Genomic DNA, 17,708 nt, shown 5'->3' with positions numbered 1-17,708 from the left:
TCACTAACCATCCTATCTGCCTGTCCATATTTTCTATATTGCATGTCTATAAGAGAAAGTTCATAGAGACAGATAGTTCCAAAAAACCTTTCTTCTAAGCCAGGCCTGATTATTAATAAACAAAAGGTCTCATTAGACTAGTGTCCTTTCCAGAACAAACTCTGTCTTAGGTTGCTGATCAAAAACCTTTTAGCCAAAGTGTAAGAGGGGGAGGGGTGTGGTAGATGAGTGTAAAAGGGATCAAATATATGGTGATGGAAGGAGAACTGACTCTGGGTGGTGAATACACAGCATGATTTACAGATAGTATATTACAGAATTGTACATCTGAAATCTATGTAATGTTTCTAACAATTTTTTAATAAAAAACCTTTTAAGATACTTCTACTTCCAATTAAGATGTAGAAGAATATGAAAGGCCTTCAACTTGTATGATAACAATAAAAATCCAGACAACATAAAAATCATACTGAGTGGAAGGAAGAATTTCTTTGATTAACTGAATTCCCAAGAAAAATGAACCTTTCAGAGGTGAGCAGAGAGCCATGACAGCTTCCATACTTGGGTGCGTAGACTAGGTACTGATAAATGGAGGAGTCAGCCTTTGATAGAGAAACTTCACAAGAACAAAGAGAAAATCAGTCAAGCTTTGGACAACAGCATGGGCTGATTGGATAGAACAGAATCTGGAAGGATCTCCAAGCAAAATCAAATTTGCTTGCCCCAGCCCCACCCTCACCCCCTGAATTTTGCCAAGAAAGCCACAGTGAAGAAGAGGCACAAAAATAGAAAGATATCACATGCTTTATCACAGAACTCGAATTTGGGGGCAGTACAAAAAATGAATCCGAAGATCAGAAATAGCAGCCCCAACCCTCCCTGCTCAAATACTGCCAAAATAAAAAAGACAGCAGAGGGGTAAGAGGTTGGGGACTGGGCTGCTCACAAGTGAACTAATTCTAATTAAAAGTAGGGTCCAGTCCCAATCCATTTATACTCTACCAGAAACATGTAAAAATCAGTCACTCATGCTAATTTCCAGAACTAAGAAAGGGCTCAGATATTCAGGATAACAAAACAAAATAAAATTATACTTCAGTCATCACTATTCTTTCAGATAAAATATCTAGAATACAATAAAATTATGAGATGTGCACAAAGCAAGACAATATCGCCCATAACCAAGAGAAAACATAATCCATAAAACCACATACAGCAATGACTCTGTTATTAAAATAAGCAAACAAGAACTTGAAAACAATTAAAAACATAGTTTGTATAAATATAATGTGTGTGTATGTGTGAAGAGATAAGGTATTTTGTGAGAGAACTGGAAACTCTCAAATCACAAATGAATAGAAGTCCTGTAACTGAAAAATTCAAAAATACAAAAAAAAAAAAATTCATTGAATGGGCATAACATGAGATTTGAATACTACAAAAGAAAGGATCAGTGAACTGGAATACAGGTCAGTCGAAATTATCCAAACTAGGGTTGGATGGTGGGGGGACATTGACTAGGAAAGACCAGAAAGGAAACCTTTGGGTATAAAACTTTTCATATCTTGATTGTGGTGGTAGTAACACTGGTGTATTTATTTGGCCAAAGTTATCCAATTGTGTACTTGAAATGGGTGCATTTTATTATATGTAGGTTATACCTCAATTGTGCATTAATAAAGTTAACTAAAAAATATGTAAAACCTGAACAGTGTTTCTGCAAGTAAAGTGTTCTGCTGGGCCAATGTCTGGAATGTTTGCCCTCGGATACATTCCTCTTTCCCCTGCTCTGCTCGGTATCACAGGGGAGCTGACTCCTTGTCATGCAAGGTGTCATGCAGGGTCTCAGCTCCCGCTCCCCACATAAGAACACAGGACATGGTGAGGCCAAAAAGGAACACCCACGGAGCCATAGATAGGGAAGTCATATCACTATATTCTCGCTGGCGGCTGGGTTGGAGACACAGGAAGCAGGAGCCACACTGTCTGCAACCTGCCGTCCACTTCTCTGCCAACCAACCAACCAACCAACCAACCAACCAACCAACCAACCAACCAACCAACCAATCAACGCAGCCACGGCAGTTATGCCAGGGGCTAATTGGCTAACTGGTTACAGCTGATGACCAATTAGCCACAGTTGATGGCCGTCTACTACCCGAGCCAGCATTTTTCCATGTGAAGCCAATAGCCTGGAAACTGTTCTCTGGGACTCTGTCCCCACACTCCTCCAGTCTGCTTCCCAGGCTCCCAGGTCAGCTGATTTCCAGCAACGAGCAGCCAGTGGGAGGCAGTGGGGAAGGAGTAACTAGAGGAGGGGAAGAAGGAAGAAGCCAGAGGACTTTCTACGTCTTTTTCTGTTTTGTGTGGTGGCTCTGGTACCAGCTGCATCTCTTCTATACACCTACATCCCGACAGGCGGGTTCACGATAGTTCCAGCTGATCCTGGCTCCTGGGTTCTGATAACATCAGCTCTTTCCTGTGTCCCCCCAGCCAAGGGAGAGATGGTAGCAGCTTCCTGCTGATGCTGATTTCTGAGCTGCCTCAGTTCCCTGTTTGGCTTCTCAGCTCTTCCATCAACTGTGTAACCAATTTCCTGTACTAATTTTTTCTATTTTAAATGTTTAGAGTGGTTTCTGTTTCCTGATTGGATCTTGACAGATATACACCTGCCACAAGAAAGCAGGTACCCTCCTCCAGCCAGAGGCCTCATATTTACATAAGGAGAAGGGAACAATTAAAGGCAACTGTGTTTTAGTGTGAATAATGCCCAGAGCCAAAGAAACACAGACCACAATGGCTGTTTTCCTACTTGTGGGGACAGAGCCAGGAGTGCAGTTTCCAGGCTCTCGGCCTCACATGGAAAGGTGCTGGCTCAGGTAGTAAATGGCCATCAACTGTGATTGGATGGCCGTCAGCTGTAACCAGTGAGCCATTGGCCACTAATATAACTGCTGTGGCTATGCTAGCAGCAAATGGGGGCTAGCAAGATGGTGGCTGAGCCTGCGAGTGGTGCAGTGAGGGTTGCGAAAAGTGTGGCTCCTGCTTCCTGTTTCTCCAACCCAGCCGCCAGTGAGAATGAAGTAGTATGACTTCCCTGTCTATGGCTCCCTGGGTGTTCCTTTTTGGCCTCACCATGTCCTGCGTTCTTATGTGGGGAGCGGGAGCAGAGACCCCACATGACACCCCGCACGACACTACTCTACAAATAAGGCTTAGTTATGTATCAGGGCAGAACCACTACTAAACCATCCCACCCTGATCCTATCATCTCAACCTTTCCCAGTCTCCAGGGACCACAAAGCAATATCTGTGAAGAGTGGGCTCTACCGCGGGCTGGCCGGCCCTGATGTGGACCTGGGCATTTATCAGGCGGCTTTCTCACTCTCACAAAGGCAACAGGAGCTCAGTGCATTCCTGCCTGAACTCTTGGTTCTGCTATCCGACACACTCCCAGCGATATCCATATGGATGGGATCCAGTTAAACTACTCCTTATGTGCAAGTTCGTGTGGCAGGGACTGTTGTTTGTCCACTAAACCCCATTTATTTTTTTTCCTGGGCACTCAGCCAAACCACATTTCCCAATTTCCCTTGCAGTTAGGTTGGGCCATGAGACTGAATTTTGGCCAATGAAATGTGCTGAGAAGTAATGAACATCACTTCCTGACCAGGCTCATACAAACCTCCTTAGTATAGTCAAAAAGTGGAAACAATCCAAATATCCATCAACTGACAAATGAATAAAATATGATATAACAGTACAATGGAATATTATTCAGCCATAAATGAAATGAAGTACTGATGCATGCTACAACATGGAGGAACCTTGAAAACATGCTAAGTGAAATAAGCCACTCATGCTTTTGTTGCCTGTGCTTTTGGTGTCATATCCAAAAAATCTGTGCCAACATCAATGTCAAGGAGCTTTTCCCTAAGTTTTCTTCTAGAAGTTTTATGGTTTCAGGTCTTCAATTTAAGACTATAATCCATTTCAAGTTAATTTTTTTGCATATGGTGTAAGATAAGATCCAACTGTATTCTCCTGCATGTGAATATCCAGTTTTCCCAGCACCATTCCCAGAAACTATCTTTTTCTCCTGGTGCTCCTGTCAAAGATTAGTTGACTGTATATTTATGGGTTTATTTCTGGGCTCTCTATTCGGTGTTCCACTGGTCTATGTGTCTGTTTGTATGCCAGTATCATACTGTTTTAATCACGGTAGCTTTGTAATATAGTTTGAAATCAGAAAGTGTAATACCTCCAGCTTTGTTCATCTTTCTCAAAATTGCTTTGCCTATTCACAGTCTTTGATGGTTCTATATGAATTTTAGGATTATTTTTTTCAATTTCTGTGGAAAATGCCATAGAAATTAAGATAGATTCTGCAGTATGTTTATATCACCTCAGGTAACCTCCTCATTCAAATTAACAAGTGAAAGTAGGGGGATAAATGGAGGAGGAACCAAACTTAACAGCTTTCCAGCTGCCAGGGGCTGTGCAGGCCATTTGTATATGGTGTATCTCCTTCAATCCTTGCCATAGGCATCACCATCCTGGTTTACAGGTTTGCAGACTTGTGCTTAATGAGTGTAACTACCTTGTTGACATCATATTGCTGTAAGAGGTTCAAATATCAGAGCACGTGCTCTTTTCACAGCCCAGAATGCCTCTCTATAAAGCAGTGGTCTCAATCAAGGCTTGTTTTGTCTGCTGTGCGACATTTGGCAACGTCTGGAATCACTTTTGGTTGTCACTACGGGGGTCAGCGGGGGTGCTATTGGCATCTAGTGGGCACAGACCGGGATGTTGCTAAATATCCTACCGTGTTTCCCCGAAAATAAGACCTAGCTGCACCATCAGCTCTAATGCGTCTTTTGGAGCAAAAATTAATATAAGACACGGTCTTATTTTAATATAATATAAGACCGGGTCTTACATAATATAATACGGGGTCTTATGTTAATTTTTGCTCCAAAAGACGCATTAGAGCTGATGGTCCGGCTAGGTCTTATTTTCGGGGAAACATGGTACAATATATAAGACAGTCACCACCACACAGAAATATCCAGTTTCAGACGTCAATAGTGCCAAGTTGAGAAACTTGCTATAAAGTAATAAACTCTAAATTTTACCAAACACACTATTCTTTTTTTCTACAAATATATGATGTCTGATAATTAGTTCGTGAATTTGTTGCTAACCTTTTCTTATATATCAGAGGGATTATTCATTACGAATTTGTACCAACTGGACAACCAGTTAACCAAGTTTACTACTTGGAAGTGCTGAAAAGGCTGCATGAAAAAGTTAGACGACCTGAACTTTTCACCAACAATTCATGACTCTTGCATCGCGACAATGCACCAGCTTATACGGCACTGTCTATGAGGGAGTTTTAGCCAGTAAAGAAATATCTGCGTTGGAACACCCTCCCTACTCACCTGATCTGGCCCCCAATGACTTCTTTCTTTACCTGAAGATAAAGGAAATATTGAAAGGAAGACATTTTGATGACATTCAGGACATCAAGGGTAATATGACAACAGCTCTGATGAACATTCCAGAAAAAGAGTTCCAAAATTGCTTTGAAGGGTAAACTAGGCGCTGGCATCAGTGCATAGCTTCCCAAGGGGAGGACTTCGGGGGTGACCATAGTGATATTCAGCAATGAGGTATGTAGCAGTTTTTCTAGGATGAGTTCTGAACTTAATTATCAGATCTCATATGTATTCAAATAAACCTTGTTCCATTCAAAATAGTCACCTCAGAGGACCATATACTTAATCCCAGCAATTTTCTCATGCTAACAGTATTTTTATCAATGTTTCTTTATGAAATTCCTTTCTTTTAAAAATCTTCTGTGGTGACAAATCTCTGTATTTTGCCAGTAGTTTTGATATTTGGAAATGGTCAAAAAAGTTCTCTCACACTTGGTAAAAATATGGGTGATCGAGCTACACAGAAATAATCACAGCCATAACCAACCACCTGCTTCATTCCAGGAATATTCCAAGTAATATTCACTACGTGGCAGATGTTAGTATCCCCTTGTACAAATAAGGAAGATAAGGCTTCGGGAGATTTAGTGGCTTGACCACGGCCAGAACATACAGGAACCAGAATTGAAACCCAAATCTGTGCTTTCAGAGCTCACGGTAATGATATCGATTTCTTATGTGCCATGTAAGCTGGCTCTTAAGGCAATTCCAAATAAATAAAGAATCCCCTCACCCCAAAGACATCATGATATTCTGAATAATGGCAGCATTGTCAAAATAAATGTAGTGCATTGCAGCACAATTAGTTTGAAGAGAACAAGTTCACTTGTCTGTGCAAGTTCTTCGTGTGTGTATGTGTGTGTGTGTGTGTGTAATACATAACACACGTGTGATTGTATTTTTTAATCAGTCACTGACTTTAGTGACCCCTCATGAGCTCTTTCCTTCTTTAGTACACAACCCTTCCACTGAAAATGAAGGAGGGGAATAAAAGAAGGGAACTGAAAGAGGAAGTAGACAGAAAAGGAAAGTGTCAGACTCAAGGACGACAGCGGGGAGGAATGAGGATAGATGAACTGGCAAGTCCTTTGGATAAATATTTTTCAAAAGAAAACGTGTTATTGGCAAGGCCACCTGTCAAAAGGTAAGGAGATGGTCCTTTTCTCAGGAAAAAGCACAACTGGTCTTTGGTATAAAAAGTATATATTATGAAAGTGGCTTCAGTATTAAGCTACCATCTAATGCTCTCATCATATATGACAAAACAGGACATGTAAGAAGATGGCCCTACAATTCCAAGTGGCCCATAGCTGGTTTTGTTTGTCCTTCAGGCAAACAACATATAAGATCAAGCTTCCTGGGAAGAGTTTCATTGATCATGTCATGATATTAAACTGGTGGGTGTAGAACACTGGGGGGGTTCTGGTCCCAGCTCTCTTATCGATCAGCTGATATATTTGGGGATCTTGCCTTTCTTTCTTTTTTTCTTTCTTCCTTCCTTCTAAAATAAAGGGTTTAGACTAGGTGATTCCTTGTTAATTCACAGATTTTGTGGTTCTCTTCACTGCCAGGAAAACAATCACCACGATTATGTATTTTTCTATTACCACATGGTTTTAGGTACCTGGAGACAAATGCACTATAACAACGGGGAGATGTCATCATTTCTCTACTTTACAAACATGTAATAAAAATGGCTATTTATATAAACATATGAATGAAGATGGTGAGGTTGAACAGTGAACATAAACAGAAGAGACAAAAAAAGGAGACTGGAGGTTTTGCAGAGATAATGAGCCCACACTGCCCTCCTGGGGACATGTGTCCCTTCACTTGAGCAACGACCTGCCTGGGTAAGCCCGAGGCTGAGACTGAAGTGACTGCTGTAGGTTCTGAAACAAGCCTGCAGTCCCTCTGGCATGGGCTGGATTCAGTAACATTCATCTACTGTCCGCCCGGCGTTAGTAGGGTCCACGGAGTACCTTCCTGTCTCCATCACTCCCCTTAACTTATTTGTAGTGTGATGCATCAGAAATTCCAATAAACGCGTCATACATTCAGTTTCCCCTCCACTTGCTGAGTAATGCAATGAGTTAAATTTTGCTGGAGTTGGCAGTCTTGACCCAAAGATGCAGGGAGTAAAATATGCCTACCCTCCTATTATACTTCGTGACAGGCAAGTTTTGATGTTTTTAACCTAGGACTTTGATTCCATTATTCTTCTTCCAGACCATCCTTCTGTCTGCTGCCTGGATCCCTAGTCAGATTCTCTGGCTGCATTAGCATATCTAATTAAGTCCTATCTGTAAAAGCAGCAGCAGCAGAAAAAAAAATTGCTCGTAAAAGATTCCATGCTGTTGAGAGGCAAGCCATTTAACTGCTCAGTGGAAACTTGAAAAAGCTTTGAATGGGCTTCTGAATGCAGTGAAGTGGAAGCTATGGGGAAAAGGTGGCCAGCTCAAGCTAGCTTTCCTAATAACAGGGAACACTTGCCCTGAGGGTCCATCATCATTCTTTACTGCCAACCTTTAGTAACTAATTTATGGCCATGATTTGTTCCACTTCCTAAGAGTTAAAGGTGAATTGTAATGCAGAAAAATTTACTAATTGTCTGTGAGTATTTCCCCCTTTATCAATAGAAGGTCACTCTATAAACTTCCTTAAATCTGTACATAATGTCAAATTCTACTGCAACTGGCCAAGTTATACCTAAAGCAAAGATATGAATTCTGGGATAGGATTGTATATACAAAGAAACAATGCAATTCCACAGAAAACCCCCAGTTGGTTAGAGAAAATGAGGTTCTGGACATTGAGGGTCCTGCCTGGCCTATGATACAGAGCCACTGTCTAGTATGAAGCTACAATTAGATGAGAAGGACAAGACCCATCGTCAGAAAGAAAGGTGGCTCTCTGGCACACAATCCCAGCCTTTTTGCTTCCAAAATGGAAACATATTCGTTTCAGGATCACTTCATCCTGTCGTACCCATTTCTCTTAGATACTGATTTTCCATTTCAAAATTTGTTTTACTTTTATTACTTTGAATGGATGGTAATCCATTGTTTCATTCCATTTGACAATAGTTATCTCTAGTCCGTCTGGGGAAGGACATGGTGGTGAGTGACTTAAATGATCCTCTTAGTTTTTATTTCACAACCCCACCTTTTTAAAAAAAAATAGCACTTACAGTGTGCCAGGCATTCTTCCAGGAACCTCACCACTGATAACTTATTCCATCCCTTATAAATCAAGGATAAATCAAGTATCATTAAGTGTAAATAAAAGCGGAACCCACTACTCTAGGGGAACAAAGTTACAGGACTTTTTTTTCAGGCTTAACCAAGATGGCCTTCCCAGCACTCCCTTTCTTGGGATGCTGAGTTTAAACACCACTGGAAAGAAAGCAGGCACATTTTCAGAGATCACAAAGCCTCTCCCCTAATGGGAATCCAAATCCTGACTACCACTGTTTGTTGGTGTCTACTACAGTAGGACATAAGCTATGTGTGCAACAGAAACGTGTCCATCTGTGTACAAAAAGCATGCACGTGCATATTCACAGCAGCACTGTTCTTAGTACCTCCAAACTGTAAACAACCTAAGGCTCTAACAGCAGTAAAACAGAAACACCAATTGTGGCATATCCATACAATGGAATACTCCACAGCAATGAGAATGAATGAACTACTGATATATCCAACAGCATGGATGAACCTCACAGACACAGTGCTGAATGAAGGAAGCCAGACATTTATATGAAGTTCAAGGACAGGAAAACCTCATCTATGGAGACAGCTATTGCAACAGGTTTTGCCTATGGAGTAGTGGGCATTGCTCACAAAGGAGTACAAAGGAACTTTCTGGGAGGATGGAAGTATTTTGTATTTTGATAACAGTGTTGTTTACATGTGTATATCCATTTATCAAAACTCATCAGACCATATACTTAAGATCTATATGTTTCACTGCCTGTACATTTTACTTCGATATATAGGAGAGAGAGATGTGACCACGTGTGTGTTGAGACTCCTGAAGCTGTGGGCTTCTGTGTTGCTGCTATCCTGCAGATGCTGCCAGTGGCAGGCCCACAGCCTGTAGCCTAATCCAGAGGCTGAAGCAAAGCCAAGCATCTGAGAAACCAGACACTGGAGTCCTCTAATTCCGGTCACCTCCAACCCTTACTTTATGCATTCCCTGCAGAAAACACTGGCCATGGAAAGTTGATGAGGAGATGCCAGAACTCTTTGGCTCTCAAGCCAAGTTTGAATACCCTCCTGGAGTTTTTGCTGTATGATTCAATATGACCATGAGCATTGAACAAATGAAGGAAGCAGAATTTAACAGCTGGCTTGTTTCAAAACTCTACACATGGAGTATCATTCTTACCTATTCAGTGCAAATGCGTAGTGGAACTTAATATTATGTTGGTCGGCCAAATCACACGTAGGCAGCATTTCCAGTGTTTCTACCAGCTTCACCATTGCATCATAGTCCTGTTGGCATGACATCCCGAGGTAAGAAAGAGAGGAAACACAGATCTTCACAGATTTTTCTGAATAGTTATAAACATGAGACAGCCTGGGCATTTAAATACAAGCCTCTCCCTACAGAGAACATTTAGTGAAGTTACTTACAGCCTAGCAGGCAGGAAAAAGTTACCATGCTTTAAAAATTATTATTACTTTGCACTATTTTATTTCATTTAATATACCTGAAGCATGTGACTTTTTATTATATATATATATATATATATATATATATATATATATATATATATATAATTATTAGTTTCAGGTATACAAAACAATGTAATTAGACATTTACACTCCTCACAAAGTGATAACCCCCCCAATCTACTAACCCTCTGACATTGTATATAGCTGTTACAATACCATAGGGACTATATTGACTATATTGACTATATTCCCTATGCTGTGCTTTACATCCTGTGGGGGGAAAAAAAAAATATATATATATATATATATGTATAAAATATATATTTAGTTATAGTTGACATTCAATATTATTCTACTTCAGCTTCAGGTGTACAGCGCAGTGGTCAGGCATCTACACCGTCTATGACGTGATCCCCTGATAAATCCAGTACCCATCTGGCACCTTACATGATCTTTATAACATTATTGACTATATTCACCATACTGTATTTCATATCCCTGTGACTATTTTGTGACTACCAATTTATACTTTCTAATCCCTTCACCTTCTCCCCCACCATGTTTTGAATGCAAGAGAGTTACCACCACCAGCACAGCTGTGGGTTAAAATGAGCTGGACACACACACACAGGAAACGTTACATACAGCATTGGGAGTGGAGACAGTGGAAATGTAATGGCTCGGTGCGATGTCAGAGAGATAGTGGATGGGGGTAGGGGGGTCCACAGTGTGAAGCATATAAATGATAGACGTATAAATATTACTTTGTCTTGTGCACCTGAAACTAATAAAAAATTGAAAAAAAGAAACCTTACAGTCACTTGGCACATAAAGGGAGGAAACATCCCATTCCTTCCTATTTTACCAGAAACAAAGGAATTCATCTAAACCAGGGTTTCTTAACGTTGGCACCACTGAGATTTTGGGGCTGGGTCATTCTTTGTTGTGGGGGGCTGTCTTGTGCACTGTGGGATGTTAAGCAGTGTCCCTGGCCTCTACCTACTAGATGTCAGTAGCACATTCCCCTCCCCTCTGAAATGTGACAACCAAAAATGTCTCCAGACACTGCCATATGTCCCCCAGTTGAGAAGCACTACTCTCAACCACATAATTACCCAGGGAAACAATGCTCCATGTTTGGCTTAACTGGGTCCCCTCTGAGCAGTGCCATCTGCTATCTTTTCAGCTGGGCTTACATCACTGTGCTGGCCAACTTGCTGACAGCCAGCCACTGTTAGCAGAAGAGGACTTCCCACCGAAATCCCATGTATGTTCTATGCCTCTGCACCTGGATGCAGTTGCCCAAGGAAAGGGAAGGCAATGTATTCCAAGAAGCTTCTGACTCGCTTTGAAGCCTGAGAGTCCCAACGGAAGGTTATAAAAAGAAGAGATGTGTGAAGGCAAGGACAGAAGGAAGCCAGCGGCTCAGGAAGAAAGATTTCTAAAAAAGGGCCATTCCCATGTTCTTGTCCTGTGGGGCATAATTTAATCATTGTCATGATCCCTAACAGCATCTGCTATTAAAATCAATTAGATGCATCTGTTTGTCACTAGGAGTGTAAGTTCCTTAGTGGTTGACTCTGTTCTTGGTGCAGGTCGTAAATGGATTCTCATTTAGAATCTCCAACATGGCTTTGTGGAATTCTGCAGGTAAGGTACCTTGCCTGTGTTCCTCCAAAGGGAAGGAAGATAAGACATCCTTAGAAATGTCTCAACAGCATTAAACTTGGAGGGAAGACATGTTGATTTCCTTCATAGTACTACGTCCCACAAACCCCATCTCAAGATCTCTCCAGAAGCCTCTGATGCTTGTCTTAGAATAAGCATCTTCATTCCCTGGGCCCTGGATGTCCGTCTGCTACTCCTGCTGTCCTTGTCACTATTGGGTGGTGGTAAACAAAGAAGGAAGTGACAAAGGCCTAAAGGAAGCAGCACAGCAAAGGAGTTAAGCACAAGCTGGTTGCCTCAGTTTGAATCTTGACTTTGCCAACTGCTTTGTGACCTTGGGCAAGTGACATAACTTCTCTGTGCCTTATGTTCCTCATTTTTAAAATGGGGATAATCAGAGTATACATCCCATAGGCTTGTGATGAGGATTAATTAGGATTTGCAAAGGGCTTGGAACAATGCCTAGAACAAAGTGCACGTAAACTGTTCAATTCTGAGTTCCTTTTAGTGAGAAGCACCGTATGTGAGATTTTGTTGGAGTGGCTGTCTGATATGACAAAACCTTCTCCAATATTTCTACCACAACAGATATGCTAGGTGAACTATGACCTAGTCACGTGCATATTTTGTCTATAAAACAGCTACCTAACCATACACCTAGTATAAGAGTACTTCACACGAGGAATTCCTCAAGCCAAAGAACTCAGCATGCGTTAGCCTCTGGTAAGCGTATTTCATACCTGGATATCGCGGTAGGACAGTAGTAAATTAATGACGATGTCTGAGGTCAGAACCTCGGTGTTGTCCATGCGGAGTTTGATCCGAGCCAGCTCCTTTGCCAGTTCATCGCCCTGGTATTTCTCTCTGGCTCTCCGGATGTCATTTAACAAGGTTTCTTTGTAATAAGTACTGGAGAGGGAAACATGAAAACCTCTGGTCGCATCTCCAAGCATCCAGGACTCCGTTTCCTTTGGCAGCTCAAACAAACTTGGTTCTCATCGACATGACCTAGCTAATACACGGGGGCTTTGCCCAGACCTGATCCTTCCGGCACGAGCAAACAGGAGACATGTCCTACTTGTTACTCACATTTTACAAAAACTAACTACTTCATAGTAACAACAACAACAAAAATCAGTTCGTTATGACCTGGAAAATAATTTTCAACTTGACCCCATCTGCATTTGGAAGACACATAGGACTGCCTACCCATCCAACCCACCCCACTTCCTCCGATATTTTCAAACACATAGAGGGCAAGTAGGTACCTTACTTAGTTATTTCCCTACTATTTACACAAAGATTATCACAAAGCCAAACAAAACTCCAAAGGCCATGAAACAGTCAAATGAGAACTTCTTTAAAATGAATCTCTCTATCAGGTGTCCCTGGTAGAAAAAGCTAGTAATCACTAAGCTTTTTCCGGTTGGCTGTGAGCCGGAAACTGGACGTGACAACGAGCAATCCAAGAAGCACTTCCTGGAAGCTTACAGACCATCTCTGTCTTTCACACCCCTCCACTCTCCTTGTCATTTTCAGTTGCCAGAACGCTTCTCAAGTGTAAAACATAAAACTTCCTTCATGGGGGCATCCAGATGATAATAGGGAGATAGGAAAATATTTAAAGCAGTTTAAATCCACACTGGCATGTCTCACCATAACAACTCAAGGAACTAATGTTAGTAACTGGTACTTAAATATCTTTAAAACTGACCTAATTTGATGTACACAGGCTGACTTGCAATGACCATAGATTGATTTAAATTTCTTGCTCAGTTTCCAAGTAATATTTTTATGGAGATTGGGCATTACCAAGCGGTAATTCTGTCAACCTATTAAGTAGCTGAAATGAGTGGACTGTGGAGAGTAAAATTAGGCTGTTCATTAAAAAAAAGATAAGCTCAATTAAATAATAGTCTTCAGAAAAAGAGAAGCAACACATAAGAATAACAACTGTTACTTTTAATAATTATAAAACTATGCCAAATGAATGTGTATACAACACTCATCCTCAGCCAGTGCTTATAATAAGACCTTACAAACATTTAAAGAATGAAGTGATGCCCCACAGAAAGCACTCTGATATAAAAATATCAGTGCATTGCTCTAATTTTTTATTTCCTTATTCGTCTATTGCTAATCACCCCCAATGATGAGCAAATTAGCAGATTCTACCAGTGTTTAAAGTTCTGTCATTAATCTGATGAGTCATTAAGTTGGGTGACAGCCATTGTCCATTTGGTGGACTATAGAGGCATCAAAGTTATTAAGGTGTTATTAGTTTAGCCTGACAAGTAAAAAGTTATACTTTAGTTAAGTCTTATTTTCAAGGGCAATTCTGAAAAATAGTTTTAATAAACCAAGAAACCTAATAAGAACAGTAACTCGTAAGTAAATGAGCAAAACACTGAACAGAATATGGCTTGGGGACATCATATATGTAATAAACATGCAGCCATTCCTGTCTTTGGGGACCAGGGAAGATGTTGCTCATCAATGTGAACCTGGAGATGGCTTCCAGCCCCCTTTCAGCACAGAACTCCAGGTAGCCTTTATTAATCTATCAGAGCTGGCACTTCAGCTGAAAACTTATCTGCCTTGCTCATTATCAATGTTTTAAACCATAGACACCACTCACCACTTACCTTCTCACTAACCATTGTCACGCATCTACCAGTTCAAGGGGTGGAATCAACCAACAGGTATTTCAAGTCCTTTGAAATTAAACCAGATCAAAACAGTTGTTTTCCTATTGATATATACACACACTGAATGAGAAACAAACTTGAGTCCATTTCTTGCAAAGACCTTGCTCATCTGGCAGACTCAAGCTAGCCTTTCTCCTGTTCAGACCTGAAAAGATGATATTGGGAGAGTTTTCTCCTTAAACTTCACTAAAATATTTATTGTGCAATAAGACAACAGTTAGCAAGGTGCAACTGAATGGGGCTTTCCAGGAATGTCCTACAAAAGGTTCCCCATTTGCTTTCTTTGTTGGCAAGTGGTCACATATGTCTGGGTTTCCAGTTTTCTTTTCCCATAAAGTGTACAGAAGAAACTCTGTGTCCAGAGAAGAGGTGGTGGGATAGAAAAAGAGAACAGACTGTTAACAACTGTGTACCTCACACCAATGCTACACTAATAATGCTCTACAATTCAGGGAGCCGTGATGTGAGCCAAAGTGGGATATGCAGTCCTTTACATGTCAAGTGAGTTCTGCCAGTGCTTCAGATTTTCATTTGTTTTGGAAGGATAAATCCTCCTTGTGACATAACTTAACAGGAGTAAATCCTTTAAATTGGCTGCAAACAAAATGACTGGATCCTTTGGTGAAGTAGAATACTTTTTCTGCCTTCAAGTTTTAGAATAACAACATTTTGAGGCATGGTTTATTGAGCACCGAGGCACAAAGAGGTGAGCTGATTTTTATAAGGCTACACAGCGAGGAATCACCTGAGCCAGGATTCAGACCCAAACCTGCCCAGCTCTGAATAAGTATTTTCCACCTTCCTCAACATCGATCTACAAAGAACACATCACAGGACATCCTCAGGTCACAATGGCTTCATCTGGACTCAATGCATCCCGGCTTCTATAGCACAAGAACTTGTGGTCAGAATGACCTTGCTGAGACATTTTAACAATTGATTGGAGTGCAGGAAGGAAATCATCCTCAGAAATGATCTTAAAACACAGACTCTAAGAATTGAATGAGCATTAAAAATATGAGTGACTTAACTTCCTTATTTGCTAGATGAGAAAATGGCTACACAGAAGAGAAGTTATTTATCAAGGTCACACAGGGAGTTGGGGCCAAACACAGGCTCAGCCCTGACGTTGTAACAACAGTCCTATTCTCTTATAGCTACACCTCAATGGACCAACTTAGTGAGGTAGTAAAGAACAACAATGGATCCCAGGAGGACTTAAAAATGGCTGGCAGAGGTTCCCCATTCTCAGGGCACTATGGTCTTTTGAGGGTGTATCGCCTCCATGAACGTGAAGGGAAGATTGGAGCAAAGCTCCTGGGATTTGTTGATGGCTGTGGGGAATTACCATGAGGTCACGTGGATGTCCTTGAGGAGGCTAATAAACCTGTCCACCAGGGGCACACACAACGGACTGAGGATGGTGTCCCAGTTGGGCTGCATGTACTCCGAGGCACGCCTCTGGGCGTCACTCTCACAGCAAAAATAATCAGCGCAGGGTGTCACGATGTACGGGATGAAATAATAATTTCCACTAGATGCCTGGAAAAAGAAACAAAAAAGTTTCAAAAGTAACTGATGTGGAAGCATAGCTGTGGATTTGGGCAGGTGGAACCTGGTGGGACAGGGAAGGAGCAAATGCCTAAGTATGACAACAACTTGTGCAATACGACTATGAATCTATTACGCACAAAACAGGAAACCAGTCAATTTCACAAGCTCTAACACATGGATGTACGACAAAAATTTGGTTTTAAATGCTGAAACTGATCTGTCTATGTCTCTGAACTTCACTGGTAAAGATTTTAGGGGTTTAAGTATCGAAAATTGTATCGTTTCATTATGTGTCCCCAAATGAGCGGAAATTTGAACTCACTGATAACCAAGAATTGCAATGTAAAGGCATATTTTTCTTTCTTTCAGCATCAATGGAAAAGCCATATTATTTGATAATTCAACTACACGTGAACTATTATATACTTTCTAGAGTAAAAAATTGTTTTACATGAAGCAGATGTTAATAAGTATGATTAATCTCAGGGATGTTTTGAAAAAAGATCTGCTCAAAATTTTTTATATTGTCAAAATTTTTTATATTGTCAAAATTTTTTATATTGTCAAATAATACTCAAGTAAAACATCTTTTTTCTATGGAATGCTTACAGTTTGACTATAAATTGTGATCCTTTGTAAAGCATGAACACTGCCACTAAAGAGTATTAAATCAATGCTTAATTTTCAACACATTGGAGGATTAATACATTCTTATATGACGTCCTTATATCATAGTCAATCTTTTGTCTAAACTGTCATAAATAGCAACTAAACTTCAGACTTTTTATTCCTATCTCTTCAGCAAGTTTTAAAGAATTTATATGGTGCAAAACATATCTGATTTCTTCACTTTTAATTTTTTAAACGAAACTAAGCTAATGAAGTTATCTAAGTATTTTGGTACACTGCAGATATATCTTGGAAAACACACTTTATCCAAAAATGAGAAGTCAAAGAAGGGATAGAACTTCTTCTAAATTAAAAATAAATTCATTAATTATGGAGAAAACTATCAGAATGCCATGATCTCATATCAAACAGAGCCGTGGGAAAACTTACATTAGGCAACTAGATACAAAGACATATGTGATATACATTTTTAAGTATTCTTATGAATAAGATTTGTTTACACAAAGACGGTGGCATTCTTATTTTTATCTGAACTCAAGATACAGATAATTGTCCTGAAACATACACTTTCTCTCTCTTTTGTACTTTGTTGGGCATCTGTAGCCCTATTGAGACATGTTTTTAGGCCTTAAAATATTTAGTTAAAAAATATTACTAGTGCTAGTCCACTCAAACATATTTTAGAATGGGTTACCAAACTTGCCAAATGGTAAATATTTTTGGTTTTGTAAGCCATACAGTCTCTATTGCAACTACTCAACTCTACTGTTGTAGCATGAAAGAAAGCAACCATAGACAACACATAAATACTTGAGCATGGCTCTGTCCCAATATAACTTTATTTATGGACAGAAATCTGAATTTCATATTTTCATATGTCCTGAAGTATTCTCCATCTTCTGTTTTTTTCCAATCATTTAAAAATGTAAAAAACATTCTTAGTTCACAAGTCATACAAAAGCAGGTCT

General features: G+C 40.3%; 1 protein-coding gene across 1 annotated transcript in view; it reads right to left on the bottom strand.

Moving 5' to 3' along the window:
• MAP3K15 (mitogen-activated protein kinase kinase kinase 15) overlaps positions 1–17,708 on the bottom strand; it is a gene marked incomplete at both ends in the record, with an annotated part of 116,552 nt that overhangs the window by 58,577 nt on the left and 40,267 nt on the right. The window contains 3 exons of the mRNA XM_081043113.1: positions 9,891–9,997; positions 12,589–12,757; positions 15,905–16,098. Of these exons, the coding sequence (XP_080899239.1) occupies positions 9,891–9,997; positions 12,589–12,757; positions 15,905–16,098 (470 nt within the window). The remainder of the gene's footprint in view (positions 1–9,890; positions 9,998–12,588; positions 12,758–15,904; positions 16,099–17,708) is intronic.

This window comes from Rhinolophus hipposideros, assembly GCF_964194185.1.
Source record: "Rhinolophus hipposideros genome assembly, chromosome: X".
In the NCBI taxonomy this organism is placed as follows: domain Eukaryota; kingdom Metazoa; phylum Chordata; class Mammalia; order Chiroptera; family Rhinolophidae; genus Rhinolophus; species Rhinolophus hipposideros.
This window is presented reverse-complemented; position numbering and strand designations above follow the sequence as displayed.